The sequence below is a fragment of the Acomys minous genome (assembly GCF_964271855.1).
Source record: "Acomys minous genome assembly, chromosome: 15".
Lineage (NCBI taxonomy): Eukaryota > Metazoa > Chordata > Mammalia > Rodentia > Muridae > Acomys > Acomys minous.
The window spans coordinates 85,110,311-85,130,912 of record NC_140497.1 but is presented as its reverse complement, the minus strand read 5'-3'; the positions used below and the strand labels follow the sequence as shown (position 1 = coordinate 85,130,912).

Sequence of the window (20,602 nt, the reverse complement as noted above, 5' to 3'; positions counted from 1 at the left end):
GCGGGAAGCGATTGCCATGTATACTGAAATCTCATAGTTATTTCTCATCTATTATAAAGTGAATCTATTATAAAATGAATCATATGCCCTTTCCTCCTGTTACCCACAAACAGGTACGGATTATTGTCGGGCATTAGGCTGCGCCACACGCAAAGACACTTCTGTGGATGGTAATATGAGACGTACTTTTTTTTTTTCTCTGTATTTAAGAATCTCCAGACGCCAGTTTCCAGAGTTTGATGCGGAGCTAAACATCTGTGACGCTTCCACCTTACCCGTCTCCATTCAAGAGCAGACATTTATTTTTGTGAGACTTCCTGAACAGGTCGGCAGTTCTCCGTCGCCTAATGGCGATCACCGATTTAGTGAGTGTTAACGTAGGCGTGCGTGTCAGTGTTTCAGTTCTGTAACATTGTTATCAAATGACTAGCTATATGTTCCCGGATGCTAAAGGAGCTGTTGCCAATGAAAAACAGAGTATACTGGAAGTAAAACAGCTTAGGAATTCTCAAAAAGCAGAGGACCCTAGACCAGTGGTTCTCAGCCTGCCTAACGCTGTGGCCCTTTAATCAGGTTCTTCATGTTGTAGTGACCCCGATCATAAAAATATTTTTCTTGTTACTTCATAACTGTAGTTTTGTCGCCGTAATGAATCGTAACGTAAATGGTCTTTGGCGACCCCTGTGGAAAGGTCATTTGACCCTCGAAGGGGTCACTCCCCACAGCTTGAGAACGGCTGCTCTAGGAGTTCTGTCAGGAAGTTCCTGACATCGTGTAAGGACTCTCATTAAATACTTGACGAGACAGTAAGTGGCCAGAAATGACACTGTGTACACAGCCCTGGCAATCCAAAAAAAAAGAATGTAAGCTTTATTTAGTGAAATTTTCTTCTTATTTTCTTTGAGTATATACATTACTGTTAGATAAACATCACGTGTAATTTGGGGTACTAAAATGTCAACTTGTCAGAGTTGAGAAGGAGCGTGGGACACAGGGTCTTCTCCCTCAAGCACATCACTCATGTTACTTCACCACGTGTGAAATAGGAGTCAGAATTTTGGTGCCTGTGGAGCTGGGGGAGGGGCACCCATATTACAAATCACTATGTAAGTACTAATAAATGTCATTAAATTGGTTATGGCAAACAATTATATTTGATTATAGTTGTCTTAGAAGACACAGCCTGGAGTCCAGGAGAAGAGACCTTCGGTTGGGGGCCTGCCCAGATCTCGTGGCTGGTGGGCATGTCTGCCAGGGCTTGTCTTGATGACTCGTGGCTTTGGGAGGGTTCACCCTAGGTGGCCACCGTGGGTGGCACACCCCCTGTGAAGGTAGTGTTGGCCTGTGTAAGAAAAGTAGCTGAGCGAGAACCAAGTGAGCCAGCAGGCAGGCTGCCTCCACGGTGCCTGCTTCAAGACTCCTCTTGGCTTCCTTCTCTGACGTCCTTCCTGTAAGCCAGATACATTCGTTCCGTCTTCACTTACCATGCTTCTGGCATCTTAGTGCAGCAACGGACATGGAAGCAGAGTGGTAGTGAGGCTCTCTCGCTCTTGAGGTAGATGAAGAAGTGACTTAGCAAACTTTAAAGGGCAGCGTGAGGGTTTTTAGTAAAGACTCTCAGTGACTTAAACACCTCTTCTGAGAATCCACGGTAGCTGCTTACGGTTCTCACAGACACGCCGTCTTCACTCAGCTGCCTCCCCCACCTCAACTGTGCTGGGAAACCAAGTTGGCGTGCAGCTTCAAAAACATCCAAGTCTGTCTTCCATCATGTGTCTGTCTAATGCCATCATTCATTTCAGTTTTATATAAATTGGATAAGAAGACGCGTATCTGTGAGCTACAGGTTTTAATTAAATCGCATAGCTCTTCTTTATCCTCAAACAGCATAACCCACACAGGCACCATTGCAGATGCGAGGAGCAGGTGCAGGCTCTCCATCGCTTGCTTCCTGTGCAGCGCCATAGGGTGTATCTCATCTCGAGCATTGTTTTATAGCTTGGTACCTGTCCCGTATATTACAGAGAATGTGCTTTTTGTTTGAGTAAGCCAGGGTCTTCTGTTGTTTGGGCTAAATTTGAACTCCTAATCTGCCTGTCTCCACCTCCCCAGTCCTGAGATAATCTATGCCCTCACCCCTAGCTCATGAGAATATACTTTTAAAAGGAAAAGAAGTTGTTTGCTTCAGAGTGCTAGCAGAGCTTTAGCTGGTTGTTTTAATGTTAAAAAACAAAAACAAAAAAACCAAAAAACCAAGTTCTGGAAAATTAAGTCTTTTCCTGAAGAAAAGTGGGTAAATATTCCTTATCGAGGCTCATAGCACTTTCTCATTCAGAAGTTACGGAGTAAACTGTACCCATTGCTACAAAGTGCAGAGAGCCAAGACAGGATCCACAACTGGGCTAGAAGTTCAGAGACGCTAAAATGTGTATTGTAGAGTCAATAAAATGCCCAGTGCATGTGGGTCTACGAGACAGAAAGAAAAATGAGGTGCAGAATGGGAGGCCTTTGGAAGCTTCTGCTCCAGTGAGCCAGGGTGCACTGGGCGTGGTCTGAAGTCAGCTATTTTCTGGAGAGTATCTTTTGTTCCTTGAAGAGACAAAGGGCGAGGTGAGCAGCTGACTTTGTGCACCATAGCAGCCCATGGCTCATCTGCCACTAGATAATACACAAAGTCCTGCAACGTTCCTGCCCCCACCCACTTTTTTGGAGACAGGGTCTCACATTGCGTCAGCTGCTGTTGAATTTGGTATATAGCTGAGACTGACCTTGATCTCCTTCTGCCTCGCTCCCCGCACTAGCATGACAGGCATGTGCCTCTATGCCCAGCTCATTCCTGTGGGTCTGGTCGGGGTTTTGTACTTGTTGTGTCTTACAGATAGGGTCTCATATAGACTAGTTTCAATCTCAGTATGTATATCCTTAAACTCCTGACCTTTTCTTGGGGATCAAGTGGGAGTCAGCCACCATGCCTAACTCCTGTGGTACCAGGGACTGAACCCAGTGCCTTGAACAGGTCGGGCCAGCATTCTACAGATTAACCTGCACCCCTCACCCACTACTCTGATTTCTACTTTCATGGGAGACATGTTGACTTCTGGTTTAAGCGCTTAGAGACTTGAGGTGACTTTGCTTGTCAGCGGGATGGTATGAAAGGAATAGTTATAAGTGGATGACATCATAGTCCATCCTCAGTGCTTTCTACCAGAGGCGGCTGGCCACCTGCCCCATTTGGGAAATGACTTTGATGAGCCTTCATTTTCATACTCATACATGAATATAGTAAGTGACCACATTACTTAAGAGCTGGCAAGGCATGAAGACCACTAGAATTCTTCCTGCTGCTGGGGCTAAGTGTTTAGTGGTTGAATTGTAGGAGAACTGGGCAGAGGAGGAAAGAGAAAGTTGAGGTGAAGGTGGGCAGTGTGGTGTTATGTCAGCAGCCACTTTTGAGGCAATGGAGAAATACCTCAGCATTGCAAATTGGTATGCAGCAGCCAAGAGTCAGCTCTGAGTATGGTCATACTTCATGATTATATGATGTACCATTTAAGCTTATAAATTTCAAACCCTGACTACCACTAGTACCTCAGGGGCTTAAAGCCTTTCTCAAGCTCTTCCCACTGCCATGGCCCATGTTGAGGATGATGTAGATGCTCTCACGGTGACCTTGTATTTCACGTGGTGAGATATTTTACCTAAGCTGCTTAGTACGAATTGCCCGCTAATTTTTTTTTTCCCATAGAAATAGCATTATAATTTGACATTTTTTCCATGTTAACCTTTTTCTCTTTGCCAGATTTATATTCTGCAGTTAAAACTTTGCTTCAAGGAAAGGACTTTGAAAGTGCAAAAACATCACAATTTATTGCATTTAGAAGGTAAAACATTTATAATGTGTTAATGCACTGTATCCAACTTTTAAACGTCAAAACTTATTAATGTATCCTGTATTTAGGGGGAGATACACGTGATTTCTCATTATTAATTCTCATTCTTGCTTCAAAGTATCTTTTCATTAGCCACATCAGAAGGCATTCTGAACAGGGCTGTTTTCTATCCAATGTACTTTACAGTCTCACAGGAAGTGTGAGTAGAACAAAACTTTGTGTGAAGATTAAACATTTATAAAATACTTTTTTCCCAACTGGGCATGGTTATGCACATGCCTTTAATCCAGCACTTGGGAAGCAGAGGCAGGAAGATCTCTTAGTTGGAGGCTCTCATGGTCTACACATCATGGGATCTGCTCTATCAGCAGGGGTGTGAGTGCTGGCACGCTTGCCTAGTAAGCCCAGAGCGCTCAGTTCAGTTCCCAGTATCACAACCGGTAGCCTAGTATATAATTGTCGCTAAACGTAAGCCAGCGTGTAATGCGTATTACTGAAAGTGACTCCGATTTTCATGTGTTTCAGGCAAGACTGTGACCTCATCAATGACTGCTGCTCTATGCACTACACAGGCCACTTAATCAAGTGAGCACCTCCCTGCCGGGCACTTTAGGGGACATCCGTGCCTTGATTGGCTGTTCTTGTATTTATATGGATATTTGTCACCTGGGGCTAGGCATTTCAAGAGTCACCTGCTGTCCCCCAGTTTGTGAACCATAATGGCCTCTTAGGTTAAATTGACTATATATCATTAGGAATTGTTGTGGGCAGGGAGTAGGAGAAGACAAGAAATAAGGAACTGTCATCTCTCTCCATGGTGTCCAGGTTGGCAGCCGCCCACTTCTTTAAGATGAGCATGGAGAATAAGGGGAATTTCTAAGGCTGCACTCCGAGGGCAGTTTTGTGAGTGAGCGGAGGATTAAAGAGTGCAGCTGAGTCACTCTGCGACCACATACAAGCTTATTCCCCCGTCTTTTATCTGCCAGCACGCGCTCCTCACTGGGCTTGTGTAGAACACGGGAACTCCTGCCCCAAGAGCACTGTGTTGGTGGCCTGACAGACGATTCAGAAGGTGCTCGGTTGGGCCCATGTAATAGTGGTCCCAGTAACTAAGCTCTTGTCAGGTAATTTCATCTTTCTACTTGTGTAAACGAAGCTGCTTACACAGAAGCCTCATAAAGGGTTGAGTATAAATGGAATGAGAAATTAACTGCAGTACATTTGCGGTGATTGGCACAAGCCACCAGACAGTGCTACTGTTTTCACAGAGCAGTGTCGTAATTATGATAATATAAGTACTCTAAGACCTGAAACTGGAGAGCAAATGTAGAAAGTGGATGGGACGTTTACACCAGCATTTCTAACTTGAGAGTGTTCAACTGGTCCATGTCAAAGGGGTTTGGGGCTACAGGGGGTGAGTATAAAATAAACAGGTGACAGTTATGACAGCTTGACTTCTTGACCTTTGGAGAATAAAATGATGCTAAGATGTATGAACGTCATTTCCTGTCAGCTCCTAGTGGAGTTACTAGCTACATAAAACGAAGTGGGAGGCTTCCAGGCTTTGATGATGTGCGATCGCTTCCTACGCAGAGACCATCAGAAGAAACTCATCTTTGGAGTTGGTGATAAAATCTGTTGTACCCGGAATGCATACCTCGCAGATTTACTCCCTGACGATGACAAACAAGCCAATGGGAAAGGCTTTGGTGATGTCCCCGCTGATGATGCTAAAATCAAACAGGATTTTGAAAGTGGCATTCGGCTGTGCAATGGGGAAATATTTTTCATAACAGCTGTAAGTATTGGGAAGTAGTAGGCTTGCCAGTTATAGTTTTGTTTTGTTTTGTTTTGTTTTCAAAGTTCTAGACTTCGTTTAGGATTTAATCATATCTTGTTCAAAGTGTCTTTATTAGACATTTTCATACATCCTTATACATGATTAATATTGAGCGATGTCTTGTGTGGCTTAGTATTGGAATGCGCTGGAATAATGGGGAATAGTTGATCTGGGAAAGCATTGCTTTTTCTAACATTTTCTTTTTTCTGAAAGATGTGGAAAGGAAACATCTTTGTAGTAAGTTCGAAGCTTGAACAGCAAAAGACAAGGCGCGTGCATCCTCAGTTGTAGCTTCAAGGTAGAAACTTTAGTAGTTGCCTGCGCTCACTCTCCTTATGCACACATCCTTCAGCCTTCACATATCCTGACAGGGCTGTGAGGGAAAGAGTGTGAGAGGTTTCAAGGACCAGAAGTTTTCTATCTCTGTTCAATATTTAAATGTGAAGGCGTTCAACTAAGTACGGATTTTAAGCCTTTTCAAGTTCTTTTTATTTTTTTATTTTTGTTCTGTTCTGGGTATTAGATCCAGAGCCACACAAGAACTATACACTTGGATTGCAACCGCAGTCTCAGTTCCAAGCACCTGGAAATTCTTTTTTTTTTTTAATTTTTAATTTTTTATGTAAATGCTTGTACTTTATGTCTCACCCTAAGCCGAAATATCTTTACCATGTGCACGTTGGGATATATGCAACGTTTTCTTTGTCTTCCTCCCAGGATGTAACTGTTATAGATTTGAAAAAAAGAAGGCTTTTGACCATCAATAACGAGGCTGGCTTGGAAGTGACTGTGGACTTCAGTAAACTAATGACAAACTGCCAGATAAAACACGCCTGGGCGAGGACGATCCATACTTTCCAGGTCAGAGCGGGTGTATGCCCAATTGTGTAAGTAAGCGTTATCATCAGTGCGGCAAGATTCCTGGCAAAAGCAGTTGAAGCAGAGGTTGTTTGGGCTTACGGTCTGAGGGTATAGGCCCTCGTGGTGGGGAGGTCATAGAGGCAGGAGCATGAGGCAGCTGGTTACACTGTGCCCACAGTCAGGAAGTAGAGAGAAAAGAATGCTGGGAACTCAGCTCTCCTCCTCCTCTTTTGTCCACTCTGGGATACTGGCCCATATTTACAGTGGGTCTTCCCACGTCAGTGACCCCATCTAGACACTCCCTTACAGAAGTCTCCAGAGATGTCTCCCAGGTGATTCCTGGTCCCCAGGGGTTGACAGAGTTAATGACAGCGCTCACCGCAACACGGAGCACCTCGCATTTTTTTGCTGTTATTAGTTTTAATTTTTCAGTTAGTTCTCAGTTTCCAACTCGTTATTTTGCTTTGTTTTCTGAGAGTATCTGCCCAACATGGGACCTAGTGCCTAGTACCTGACAGTTGGGACTCTGGGCGTCACTCCTGTAGCCTTTGTTTCTGAGCACAAAAGTGCAGGAAATGCGCTGCAGACCCAGCCTTTTGTTCTCTGTAGTGCTCTCTTCATTCTGAGGGACTGAGACATTAGCAAGCCACCCTTACCCTTCCTTCTCCCCAGCCTCGCATCTCCGGCATGGCCTGGCATGGACTGCACTGATGGCTTTAAGCTTTGGCATTTTATTTATTATGTATCTTCTGTGCACTTTTGATATTCTAGAATATTTCAATAAAATATTATTTGACCACTGAAGTTCTTGAACATGCCCACTCAACTTAAATTTTGTACCTGAGTAGTCCCGGGCACACTCCCCCATCTTGCTAAGAAGTGACTTCTATCCTGTGTTTGATATATTTCTGTTCACATAGATTTCATATATATATATATATATATATATACACACACACACATATATGTATGTATGTATATATATACGTATATATGAAATATCGATCATCATCTATCTCTCTATCTATCGTCTCTATGTGTATGTGTGTTTACTTTTCTGTATATTTTCCTATACGTTCATAGTCTAAGCAATGATGTTCATCTCCTTTCTTGTTTATTTTGGGCTCTATCAACCTTGTTGGGGGTACCTTGCTATTCTTTTTGTTATAAATGTGAATGAATTTTGACAAATGTATGCTTTCCCTCCGATTTTGTAAACAGCTCCCTTAGGTTTTTTTTTTTTTTTTTTTTTTATCTTATCTGAGGACAACAGACTGAGAGACGAGATGGAAATGGCTCAGGGTGTCCCTGTGTCCCTTTCACCAGCTCTTCCTGATGTCAGCACTCTATATCACAATATGCTTCTCTCAAGATTAAGAAATGACCAATTCTATACTATTGCTAGAACATGACAAACTTTGTAGAGCATTCAGAGATGCTTTTATTTGTTTGTTTGTGTTTGTTTTTGTTTTGTTTGTTTTCCTCTCCTGTGCTGGGATCTAACAATGACACTACGTTGCCTGAGTATAACTCACATCAAGTTTTGTTTTAGTTCTCTCGAATCTCCCATGCTGTCAGCTTTGTTATTTTCTCCATGGTTTGAGCTACCTTCTCGGTACCTTCCGAGCACTTGGAGTGGGGCTAGTGTGACTAAGGAACTGGGTTTCTGTGAAACGAGAGAGATGGCTTCAGTCACTGGAAAGCCTCTTAGGTATGCTTGGAACGGCTCGAGTGTGCGACCCTTCTGTTTCATCCACATTTCAAACAGAAGTTAATGTTTCTGGTGAGAATTTATTATTCAGATTGATCTGTGCTTAGAGGGATGATAGTCGAAAGATCTCGAGGATGACTAGGCAGGAGCCATGGCTTATGTTTTGCACCCACAAAAGTTGGGGTTGGTTTCCAACCCCCACACTGAGCAGCTCACAACTGTTGGTGTCTCCAAACCCTGGGGGGAGTTGTGCCTCTGCCCTCCATGGTACCTGCACTCATATCCTGTCCCCGATACACATGGAAATAAATATGAAATCTTCTAAAAGAGAACATGTTTTAAGAAAGAATTGAGCTGGGCGTGGTGGCACACGCCTGTAATCCCAGCACGCAGGGAGCAGAGGCAGGCGGATCTCTGTGAGGTTAGCCTGGTCTACAAAGCGAGTCCAGGACAGCCAAGGCTACACAGAGAGACACTATCTCAATAAACAAACAAATGAAAATAAAATAGAGTTGATTGCCATCAATATTTGTTGTTGTTGTTGAGTACATGTGAAAGAGATAACATTTCGAATACGTTGTATAAAACCAAATATACTATTAAAAGTTTTCTTGTTTAATGTGTCAGAACAATTTCAGTTGCACATGTGACTTGTTTGGTCTTTCTTTTGGAAGGTGTGTTATAGACCACTGTAAGAACTCTGATTCTTGTTCATTAGGAAATGAGGACAAAGGCTTCTGGCAGTTCGCGCAAGACGCTGAACTCTAGAATAACCCAGAGAATGGGACTCTATAGATTAAATAATTAGTACTTAAGAATTTTGGTGGTTCTAATGCTTCAAGGCAGACTTAAGTAGAAATACTTCCTGAAACAGGTGACTGATGTTAAGATAGTCAGGGGACAGAACCAGGGTCAGCGGGATGCATGGCTGATGCAAGATAAGTTACATTTAATTGTCATCGTCAATCATTTATTAAAGCACCTAGGAAAGAGAAGTGGGACCAGGTAGATGGGATACGTCACAGCTTACCAGCCGGTGGCACAGCACTGGAGGTGACCAGCGAGGTTGAGGCCACAAAGGCAGTCCTAGTGCAGTGTGCAGTGGGAATTATGGAAAAGAAAAAGACAGAGGAACGGGGAGAGGGCTCGGGGCCAGGCTGGTCTCTAAGGGGCCTCTGAAGCCTTGGGAGTCTAGGAGCCAGAAGAGCCCTGTGTGATTGGACCTGCATTGCACAAATGCTGCTGTGGTGCCGTGAGGAGATGCATCAGAATGGGCGTACCCAGGACACCCACGAGACTATTTTTCCTGTTTTTTTTTTTTTTCTTCCTCAGTGTTATTGGTGCTTGAGAACTAGGTAAGCTGAGGTAGACATTGATGTGTGTAGGAATACAGGATGTAAACTTGAAGGGAAGAAGTGGTGTCAATCTAAGATGTATGGGATGGCTATAGAGTCCAGGGCCATTTAAATCCATTTCGGAGAAAGAATAGCCTGTCTTGTAGAGGCTGAGGAGATGGGCAAGCTCGCTGTGAAGAGCTGTCTTCTTGCAGCTCATCTTTTGGCAGAACCGGTGTGGAGTGCAGCTCACAGCACACCCTCGTCGGCTGTGTGGTGGCTATGCCACCATCAAAATGCACTGGCTGAACGCAGCCCCCAAACATGAGATTGCTCTCAGGCACTTAGAGTCATGGAGAATTTCTCTTCCCATGCCATTCTTGCTTTGTTAACATTTAAAAACCAAGGCTCAGTGTTCTCTTTTCCTTATGTTGATGAAATAAATAATGCATTAATGACAATAGAAGTAAAAGAAAAAATCCACAGGGCGGCCATGTAAAGGCCTATTTTACAAAATTTTAATACTTTCCAGAAGAAATATTTATGTGCTTGCATGCATGTGTGTGTGTGTGTGTGTGTGTGTGTACAAGTGTACGTGTGCATGCTTGCATGCAGAGGTCAGAGGACAGCCTGAGGTGTAGTTCTTCAGGGCTTTTCCAGTCTTTGTAGAAGCAGGCTTTTTTATTGGCCTGATTTTGCCAGAGTTAGGGTAGCTTTGCCAGGCTTCAGAGATCTGCCTGCCTTTGCCTCCCATCTCACCACGGCTGGAATTACAAGTACACATCATTGAGTCTTCCTTTCTAAACATGGTTCCTGGGGTTTGAACTCACGTCCTCATGTGTGAGAGGAAGGCGCTTTGCCTGGGTGCCATCTCCTCAGCCCTTACACTTTGTATTGTATTACATGCTTCTCTGTTGGCAATCAAGAGTTCTTGTTTCTAGTATATTTTGATCGTATATAATTATTTATATATAGTTTTCGTTTGGAAATGCTTGTATGTTTGCATGTATGTGTGAATACGTGTCTTTGTGGTCTTTGTGTGTGCCAAATGCACTCAGGCATGTGTGAACATAGGCATGTGGAGGCCAGAAGTTAATGTCAGGCGTCCTCAATAGCTCCCCACCTGTTCTTTGAGCTAGAGACCCCTGGGGTTATACCTGGGGCTTGACAGTCTGGCTAGCCAGGGAACCCCAGAGAGGGTCTTGTCTCTGTTTCACCAGCACTGGGGTTACAGGCGTGAACTGACTGCCTTTATATTTTTTTCCTATGTGGGCTCTAGGGGTCCAAACCAGGTGCCTATGCTTAGGTCACAGGCACTTTATGGATAGAGACATTTCCCTGCCTTCTCGCTGTGTGTGTGTGCAAGTGCCTGAGTGTGTTTAATGAACCTTCGATGCACACGTGTCATGTCTATACGTATTTATGTAGTTCTCCTGTTATTGGGTATTTTAGGTATCCTTTTTCTTTGCCGTTAATTAGTAACATTAGTGTAACACATTTCTACATAGGTCTGTACGGCCATTTCAAAGTCTTTGGTTAGGGAAAATGTAGCACTCCGTGTAGTCTCTAGGGTTTGTTTGGGCCACCCCAAGCCCCTTGTGGCCCCATAGAACCTCACGTTGGCAACTTAGTTCTGAGGTAATGAGTAAAATGGATTTGCCGGATTGATGCAGACACACGAGCCAGGTAGAAGGACATGAGCATACTAAGAACAGGTCTTTTAGTTTTGTGCTTATGTTTGTACGCATGCGCATGTATGTGTATACGCATGCGCATGCTGGTGCTGCTGCGCATGTGTGGAAGTCAGAGCAACCTTGGGTCCTGGTTTTCCTTTTGTCTGTACTGTTGTGTCTGCCAGGCTAGGTAGTGAGGCTTGAGCTACACTTGAGGCTTTTGTGAAGGGTCACACTCATCCAGGGAGCCGTCTTCAGTCACCCTACTGAGCTACTGTGCTAAGTCTTTGCACTTGTTTTTGCCTCTCAGGGGTCCGAGGAGAACACAGTGGTCTATGTAGTGGGGAAGGCAGGCCGGCAGCACTGGCAACATGTCTACACCGCCGTGACCAGGGGCCGCTCCAGAGTATACGTCATCGCGGAAGAGTCTGAGCTCAGGAGCGCCATCCGGAAGCGCAGCTTCCCCAGGAAGACACGATTGAAACACTTCTTGCAGAAGAAGCTCTCCGACAGCGGCAGTGCCTCCCCAACACATTTCTCATCCCAGCCTTCAAGCCCTAAAATTGGAGGAAGACCTGTCATGCTGCCTCCAGCATCTCCCCTCTGTAGAACCCCAGACAAGGTAGCTACTACAAACAGCGCCTGGGGCGAAGCGTCTTCAGCCACAAAGGAGAAGTTCGCCCTTGATGAAAGATGGCTGTCGACCTCTTTTAATGATATGGATACAGACGAGGAGTCAGCGCAGCCTAAAGGGTCCAAAAGAACTGGCGACGGCTTTTCATTTGATGAAGAAAGCCCTAGTAAATTCCGTATGGTAGGAGCGATGTTCCCTTGTATTTGTGTTTTCTTATAGTCTTGCCAGCTGCAGTGTGCCTGGACGGGACCCGCCGTTCTGTCAGAACCTCAAGGCGGCCGGTGTCCTGCATCTTCCAAAGTGTCCTTTCTGTGCCCACTTGGTGCAGGCTCTTTTCTGCCATCTTCCTGAGGCTGGCTGCCACTCTAGGAAGCTTCCGTTGATTGATGAACAGATAGATGACAGTCCTGACAACGCTTTGCACACTGTACCTGCCCTCCCCCTCCCCCCCCCAATCCCCACCCCGCCTCCCTTGTCAGTTACCCCTGGCTTTGCAGGCCATACTCACTCTGTGTTTCCACAGCTCCCCCGCACTGGTGGGTTCTTCTCTCAGTCTTCTGGAGACTTTCCTTCAGTCTTACTCTTGGCTCCTCTTGGCCTTTAGTGGTTTAACTGTTGCTACAGGCTCCGTGGCGCTTTCTCTTGATTCACGTGACCTTATCTGATGGGAGAACTGCCTTCACAGGTCTACCCCATTTCTCACCTCTCTTCTCCCACACATCTCCCCCGAAGCCTTGAGAACATACTGTGTTCTCAATTTCACCCATCCCCTTGGCCCGAGTGTTGAAGTGGCTGCCATGGTGCAGATGCTGGGAACTCTGGGTAAGCAAGCGACTCTTCCTCGCTCTTGTGCTGACTACAGGCAGGTACAGGAGTAGCCATGGCTCACTGAAGAGCACTCAGGAACCAGTTCTCCCATGCATCTTTGTCCCTGGAAGTATGGAAATAGCCTTGCTGGAACTGTAATCTGACACCTTCCACCTCAGTCTCAATCCACCTTCTTCTGCTGGCTTGACAGTCACGTTGTCCTCACCTTCCCTCCACTTTCTAGTCTACCTCTAGGGAGGGAGCTCTATTGAGAAATGTCCTGCTCAGGGTTTTGTTTTTTTTCCATCCTACCTAGCTTAGGTAGGTAGAATGTCCTGTCTTAGGTATGTCCTGCCTGAGATCTTCATCTTACTGGAGGATGAACTAACTGTTTGCCCTCCTGTTGCCTTCTTACCATACTCCTCTTATGCTCCACTCCCTTGGGTGTTCAGGTCGGTTCCCTTGTCTACAGGCTCCCTGTGGCTTAAGTGCACACTGGAGCCTTCCTGGGCTCTGTCACACCCGCCTGGTACCATGTGATTTCTCTCGGCTACCTTTTGTAATCTACTAAATCAATCTACTTTTTGTGTTCACTAACCCACCAAGGCAATCAAATGTTTTCTTATCTCTTCCTTTTGGCCTTTATAGTTTGAAGAGGTAGCTGTCAATTGGGTGGCTGGATGGGAGAAGGCAAAAGGGGACAATTCCAAAGGATGCCCTGCTTTCTGGCTGAAAGAGTGTGTAAACAGCAGGGCCATTTACTGAGATGAAAGAGACCTTGTTTGAGAAAATAAGAGTTGTCCTTCGGCAGGCAGTAATAGGTGCTACCTTAGAGACGAGGGGTTACAGTCACGTCTAAAAATGATTTCAAAGGGAGCTTTCCTGATTGGTTAATGTACCTGCCACCGATTTGCTAGGTGTGAGGTTCAGTGAGGATGAGGAGCAAATGCTGACCAGGTTCTAAAGTGTGACACTCATGTCCCTTGTCCAAAGAAGGTATGGGACATGTAACAGGGTCTCTGAGAGTCGGCCTGACGAAGAGTTCAGTTGTGGGGTGACGGCAGAGGAGGCCACTGGAAAGCAAGGCATGCAAATGAGAGGTAGGGCTGCAGATACAGGTAGTCTCGACTAATGGACAGGGAGTCCTCCAAAGAGACTGTCCTTTCCTCTGATGGGAGTGGAGATCTGGAGGAAGATGTTTAAGTGCTTGTCAACTGAAATCCCAGTAGATGACCTTGACCTTAGTGTAATGGATGGCAATTAGGGAGAAACTGGGGAATTAATAAGTTCCTAGCATAAACAAACAGTGGGTACAGCGATGAAGCTACAAGTAGGATGCTTACAACAGGCAAGGGAAAGAGGTCCTAAAGGGCCAAGGGGCCGAGCCTATTGAGTCCTGAAGATGAGTTAGATACAGCTGGGGTTGGGCTGTGTGTGACGCATGTGTGCTTGACCTGGCATAAGGTGAGTCCAGGTGTCGTTAGTGAGAACTAGTAAAAAGGGTAAGTGACAAATGTTGTGGGGAAACTGACCATCCTTTTTCTTCCTTGGCAATGGAAGAATCATTCCGCACCCCAGTGCAGAGACGATATGATATTTCATGTGACATTTCCTTTTTAGTGTGACAACTTTTCTTCCTGAAAGTAAGCTTGCAAAGGCCCCGGGTCTATGCATTTGACCAGAGCACCAAAGGGACAATTCTAAAGAAAGAGCCTTAAAAAAAAAAGTTTCTTGAGTTATATTTCTTCTCACCAACATTGGGTGGGGGTAGGGGGGTTGTTATGATTTCACGTGGTGATACAAAGAGAAAATGGCAGTGTTGCTCAGCCCAAGTCCTGAGTAGTCTACTAGAGCCGTTGTCCCGCTGTGGCCAAGGCCAGTGTTGCAGATCTGTGAGCTTAAGGGTGAAATTGGGGACTGCTGTGTGCTGGATCATGTCCTTGCATGATGACATCAACCCAGAGTTCGTTCATGGGAGGGGATGATGTTCTTCCTCACAGGCTCTGCCAAAAGTACACAGTATCTACAGGAATCCCTGTAAAAAAGGAAACAGAATTCAGAACTCTAGTACATCACAGACTTATTTCCATAACTCTAGATGAATATATCTTTTCTTTTGTTTTGTTTTTTTTTTAAGAAATCCAGAAATAAGGGCTGTCCATATGTCCTCCCTTCAAATTCATATTGCTAGCATTTAAATTCTACACGTGAAGGCATACGTGGCTGACCTACGAGGTTAAGTTTGAGAAATGCCTCCTTAGGCAGCCATTTCCATTGTGGGGCAAATATTGTCATTATGTGCTCACACCAACCGAGATGGTCATGGTGGCTTTTCTTGGTGCACAGTAAGACTGAGTGGTATGAGGCCACGGCATCTGCTCACTTATGGTTGAAAAGATATTTTTAAGTGGGTCACACTAAATCAGTGGCTCTCAACCTTCCTAATGCTGCGACCCCTTAATACAGTTCCTCATGTTGTGGTGACTCCCCCTCCCCCCACACAACCGTAAAATTATTTTTGTTGCTACTTCACAGCTGTGATTTTGCTATCGTTGTGAATCGTAATGTAAATTTCTGTGTTTACTGATGGATGGTCCTAGACAGCCCCTATGAAAGGGTTGTTTGACCCCCAAAGTGGCCGTGACCCACAGGTTGAGAACCACTCCTAAATTAATGCCAAAAACCATTCTGAACGCATCAATTAGAAGCATAGTTACTGTCTAGTGTTACTTTTCACATCAGCGTCTTTACATCACCAAGTCTACAGATCCATGGATACTCTCCTGCACTGGGCAATAGGAACATTTTAGTTCCATTTTGATCTTAGGGGTCTAGCGTTATATATAGTTCATCACTGGCCCAGTGACATTCTGGTCTCAGTGACACTGCTAACGACTGAACCCTTACTTGCTTCCATGTTTTTCATTTGTAGCTTTGGGTTTTGAAAAAAAAAAATTCCCAAAGGAAAATGTTGGCCCAATGTCTTGCCTGCCTTGAGAATAGGAAAGAAAAAGGTAGCAGTGTGCTTCTTGATGTAGCTATCTCAGCGAACACTGCTAAGTTTATCAGATAAAAAACTATTATCTCCGGAAAAATATTTTCAAATTCACATTGGAATAAAAATGCAAGCTAGATAAGGCCATCGTTAACAGTCAAGGGAAGGCTAGCCCCTGTGTTAGCCAGAGTTCTTCGGAGACAGAGCCATCGGCATGGTCTGTCTGTCCATCTGTCAGGGCAGACTTGTTTGGAAGGAACCTGCTCAAGCGATTGTGGAGACCCGCAAGTGTGAACTTTGTAGAGGCAGACGTAGAAGCCGCTGCAGCGGGCATGAGTCTGAAAGCGGGCATCCTGGCGGCCTTCCTCAGGGCAGGGGCTTTTTCCCATTAAGGTCTTTCAGCGACTGGATGAGGTTCTCCCATCTCGCAGAGGATAATCCACTTATCAGAGCTCACCGACTTAAGTATTTCCTTTAAGTCATGCCTTCATGGGAACACATAGCTTAACACATGACTAACTCCAGGTTCCAGAACGTCAGGCAGGTTGGTACAGGTTATTGATGACCCACAGTCAGTCTCTACAATGTAGATAGAGCATTGCAGAAGATGAGTTGGTTTTTTTTTTTTCTTTCCTTTTTCCTGTGGTTGTGAAAACTAGCTGCTGCTGCTGCTACTTGGGTGTCACCGGAAGCATGGAGAAATGGTCATGCCACTGCCATGCTTCATGTACCACACGGGAGAGCTGTCTTCATGGGTGGGCAGCCTGGCAGTCGAGCAGGACTGTGCGCTTAGGGACTTGGCTTCATCTTGAAATTCTTAACGTTTGTACAGTGAACCTTCATTGTAATTCTGTGTCTTGTCCCCAAACTGTCCAGTGAGTCCTTTCTCTATTCTTAGAAGTTAGGTGTCTGTATTTAGGCAATACACAGTCGCTCCTCCATGTCAGACCCTTAGCTAGGGACAGCAGATGCCACAGCGGGCAGAAGCAGGCATGATCCTTCAAGGGTTGTGAGGAACGTATCCTTTTCTTCAGAAGCAGCCAGAGGCCATGGAAGTGCATATGGGAGGCAAGGTATGCTTTCATAAAATTAACTTTATTTTTATGTTCAAACAGGTTGAAGAACCATCGCCACAAGTGTCTTCCATATTTCGGAATCTGAGGTTGAATAACCTAACTCCCAGACAGCTTTTTAAACCCACTGAGGGTCAAGAAACAACTAAGGCGGATGTGGTGGGTCATGCCAGTGACCCCAGTGGTCAGGAGGCTGAAACAGGAGGATCTTGAGTTCCTGGACAGCCTGGGCGACACCGTGAGACCCTGCTTAGACACCACAACCACCATCACCACCAAAAACCTCAGAACAAAAATAATTTACTTCATATTGCTCAAAATAATTACTTTTTTTTTTTCCCCTTTCAAGATAAAGGGAACATTTTAGCTTTAGAGTTTCAAGCTTTGAGAACATGGCTGTAACTTGGCATTTTGTTTTGGGGCATTTGTATGTTGAGCATCTTCCCCAAAAGAAATATTTTTTTATTTTATTTTTAAATCTGAATTTAAAAGCAGGTATTTTAAATTCACCCGATCCAAGCAAACTGTGATGATCTCAGCCTCTGCCCTCAGGAGAACAGCTGCCACTGGACAGAGATGAGGGGGAAAGATGCTGTATGCTTAAAACACTCCCGTTTTAGGGGATGCTGTATGTTCTGTGATAGTGCCATGCAATCATTGTGGGTCACCTTTGCCAGTACACTGAAGCAGTAGCAAAGGTGGACATTTGAGGGTGCTGTGTCTGCCACAGGGCCACCTGCAAGGCCATCGAGCCCTCCATCCCCCCTCCTGGGACTGAGCATAATTGGGACTTGGATGTACCTTTCCTAGGTGGGACTAACCATATTTTCCAGCATATAAGACAACTTTTTACCACCACCACCACCCCCGCAAGATACGTGCCAAAGTTGGGGGTCATCTTATATGCTTCCCCTTGCTTCATGTCCGGTGCATATTGTGGGGGGCGTCACTGCCAATTTACCCCTCTGTGCGGGGAGTATGAAGCACGAAGGAGCAAACTGCACACATCTTCCTGTACCTCAAGGAGGAGAATGTGAGCGTGGATTGGCTCTCCACCAGAACCCGCCCATTTGACTTGAAGGACTACATGTCTTCCGGTTGAGAGTTGAGTGTGAGGTGTACCTTAAAAGGATGGCACTGGCTATCTGGTGACATTTAATAAAGTACCTGGGTCTGCTCTGCATTTAATAAAGCACCTGCTCTGCCTGCAGGTAGACACATGCCCAAGACTGCTGCCCAGGGTGTGTGTTGGAAGAGGAATTGTCTTATACGGAGAGTATATTCCCAAACTCGATATTTTAACTCGAAAAGTTGGGGATTGTCTTATACGCTGGAAAACATGGTAAGTTTTGAATGTATCCCATTGTAGGAAGATCTCACCTTTTTTTCTTTCTTAAGATTTTATTTATTTATTTTATGTATGAGCGCTCTATCTGCATGTACACCTAAACATTGGAAGAGGGCGTAAGAGGGTATAGATGGTTGTCAGCCACCATTTGGTTGCTGGGACTTGAACTCAGGACCTCTGGAAGAGCAGACAGTGCTCTTAACCACTGAGCCATCTCCTTCTCTTAAAGCAGCTTTTTTTTTAACCTTAACATATACATTTGTATTATTACACATGAATAAAATAAACTACATACAGCAGGAAGAACCATGAGACAATCAGGAGTTATATAAGTTTTACATTCATAGTGATTTGGCTATTTCTATTTGTAAGCTTGAAGAAAGCATCTCCTATCTTGTCAGGTCTAAATTTCTGAATGAAAATCAATATCCATCATATCTCATCTCTATTTAAACTTACAACATCTATATTGATCTAAAAATATCTTAACCCCTAATCAACTAAGCTTAATTGTAAGACTAAACTATCTGATCTTCAACCCCATCAGAGACTTGAGAAAGGATAAAACTTAAATACCTGAGTGAACCAGAAGTGCAGGTTAGCAGCTTCCAAAATGAAAAAAATGACTGAGTTTACTGCTTGAACAGTCACCCAACACTCTCTTTAATGCTGGAGCATCATCTTCTGGCTTCTAGCCCAATGTCTCTGCCAGACATATTTGCAAGGCAGGAACTATTGAGGACTTGCTTACCCTGTCTCAGCAGAGTTTGGCTGTCGACTCTGCCTGCATCTAAGCTGCAGGATTCTGTCTGTGGCAGAAACAAGGACATTTTGCTCAGTGGCTGGTTTGCCACATTTGAAGCCAACTCCATAAGGAGGTTCTTTGATGTTCATCATCTTCTTTGAGGTTTTCAGAATAGGAGAGCCGAACAGTGACACTGATCAGACCTGACAAGATTCATTCCTCTCATTAGGCTGCACGTTGACATCCTGCATCCTCTAGGTTCCAGCCCCAGGTGCCTCAGTTGCTGTCTCCCATCAGAATTGGACAGCTTCCAGGACAGCATTGTAGAAAACATCTGATCCCAATTGATCCAACATTTCAGACTGTCCCACACAGGACTCCTATTAAGCCTGGAATTTCACAACATTTAGAAACCGGACCACAAATGCTATCCCTGACTTGTTTAACCATTTTCCCCAACTTTTTTTTTTTGAGCGGTAGGGGGAAGTCATTCAAAGATATTTTCCCTAATTCAGCCTGAAGAAACCTTAAGAGAACGATGTCCCAGCTCCTCTAAGGGGAATTGAGTAGGTTTCTGTTTGCTCTCTTGGGCTATAGATGCTTATTTTCATTGGGAGGTGGTTATAAGTTATTATTGGACTTAGACAGAAAACTAGGTTGGACTCAAGGACGTCTCTCTTTACCTTTATCTTACTTTCGTAGGTAAGGAGATAGGAGCTGAAAAGAAAGGAAGGAGGGTGTATAAATATTGAGGGAGGGTAGAACACAATGTAGATTATTGAATCTACTCCTCAACTCAAGGCCTTAATTGATACTCAAAAATCAAGTTATTTTTAATTCATTGATATAGAGTTTTGTATATTGATGCAAATCATGGTCATATTAAAAACTAGTCTAATTTTATCACAAAAATATATATCCTAGGTCTAAGAGATAGGATTCTATAGATACATAAAGTAAAATAGTTAAATAAGGTCTTCAAAAGCCTCAGAGACCTATAGGATATGGCATTTAAAGATTTTTTTAAAAAATTATTCTAATGAGTCTTTGACGATAAGACAAGTTAACTCCTGGCAACACTCAGCAGCTTGGATTTTAAATATTTACTGCCAAGCGGTGCTATCTATGGTTTGAATATTTCTTCCCATGCAGATTTTGCTGCCACAGTGGATGCCTGACAAAAGCAGCTTTGTGCTGTCTTGAGTTCTCGTGTCCTTTTTGTTGCTGTGGAAGTCCTTCCTAGATGTGCACACTTGGCTGTAGGCACACCTTGTCCTGCAGCTTGCTTTACTGCAGTTCACAGATAGTTTGTTAACTTATAAATTGCTACTTTCCAACAGCTCAGATCATGGAAAGTGCTGGCAACAAAGTATTCTAGCTAATCTCTGCATATTCTCTGTTGTTTATTAGTTTTTTTCTGTGTGTGTGTGTGTGTGTGTGTGTGTGTGTGTGTGTGTGTGCGCGCGCGCGCTGGTGCTTGAGCCAAGCTTGTAAGCAAGCACTTCACTGTTGATTTCATCCCTGGCCCTAAACAGAACTTTTATATGTACCGGGAAGTAAGCAAACAAAAACAGTTGTGTGACTCATCTGATTGTACTATTTTTTTATTGCTGTGCCCTGGGTCTGATCTGCAGCGTCTCTTTGCAAGAAATAAATTTGCTGTTCTTTTTTACTAAATTTCCCAGTGTATG

General features: G+C 44.4%; 2 protein-coding genes across 15 annotated transcripts in view; one reads left to right on the top strand and one right to left on the bottom strand.

Annotated features, from left to right (window-relative positions):
* Positions 1 to 20,602, top strand: part of HELB (DNA helicase B) — a 58,620-nt gene that overhangs the window by 11,539 nt on the left and 26,479 nt on the right. For 2 of the 5 annotated variants that reach the window (XM_084760600.1, XM_084760599.1), the window contains 7 exons: positions 211 to 365; positions 3,800 to 3,881; positions 4,416 to 4,475; positions 5,484 to 5,688; positions 6,448 to 6,591; positions 11,620 to 12,123; positions 16,861 to 20,588. In XM_084760600.1, the coding sequence (XP_084616726.1) occupies positions 211 to 365; positions 3,800 to 3,881; positions 4,416 to 4,475; positions 5,484 to 5,688; positions 6,448 to 6,591; positions 11,620 to 12,123; positions 16,861 to 17,031 (1,321 nt within the window). In that variant the 3' untranslated portion in view covers positions 17,032 to 20,588. Of the gene's footprint in view, positions 1 to 210; positions 366 to 3,799; positions 3,882 to 4,415; positions 4,476 to 5,483; positions 5,689 to 6,447; positions 6,618 to 7,864; positions 10,290 to 11,619; positions 12,124 to 16,860; positions 20,589 to 20,602 lie in introns of those variants that run through there. The other 3 variants (XR_014775224.1, XM_084760602.1, XM_084760601.1) reach the window with 3 other exon arrangements.
* GRIP1 (glutamate receptor interacting protein 1) overlaps positions 12,453 to 20,602 on the bottom strand; it is a 625,712-nt gene continuing 617,562 nt past the window's right edge. For 6 of the 10 annotated variants that reach the window (XM_084760597.1, XM_084760582.1, XM_084760579.1 and 3 more), the window contains one exon: positions 12,454 to 14,785. In XM_084760597.1, the coding sequence (XP_084616723.1) occupies positions 14,745 to 14,785 (41 nt within the window). In that variant the 3' untranslated portion in view covers positions 12,454 to 14,744. Of the gene's footprint in view, positions 14,786 to 20,602 lie in introns of all 10 variants that reach the window. The other 4 variants (XM_084760593.1, XM_084760598.1, XM_084760581.1 and 1 more) reach the window with 2 other exon arrangements.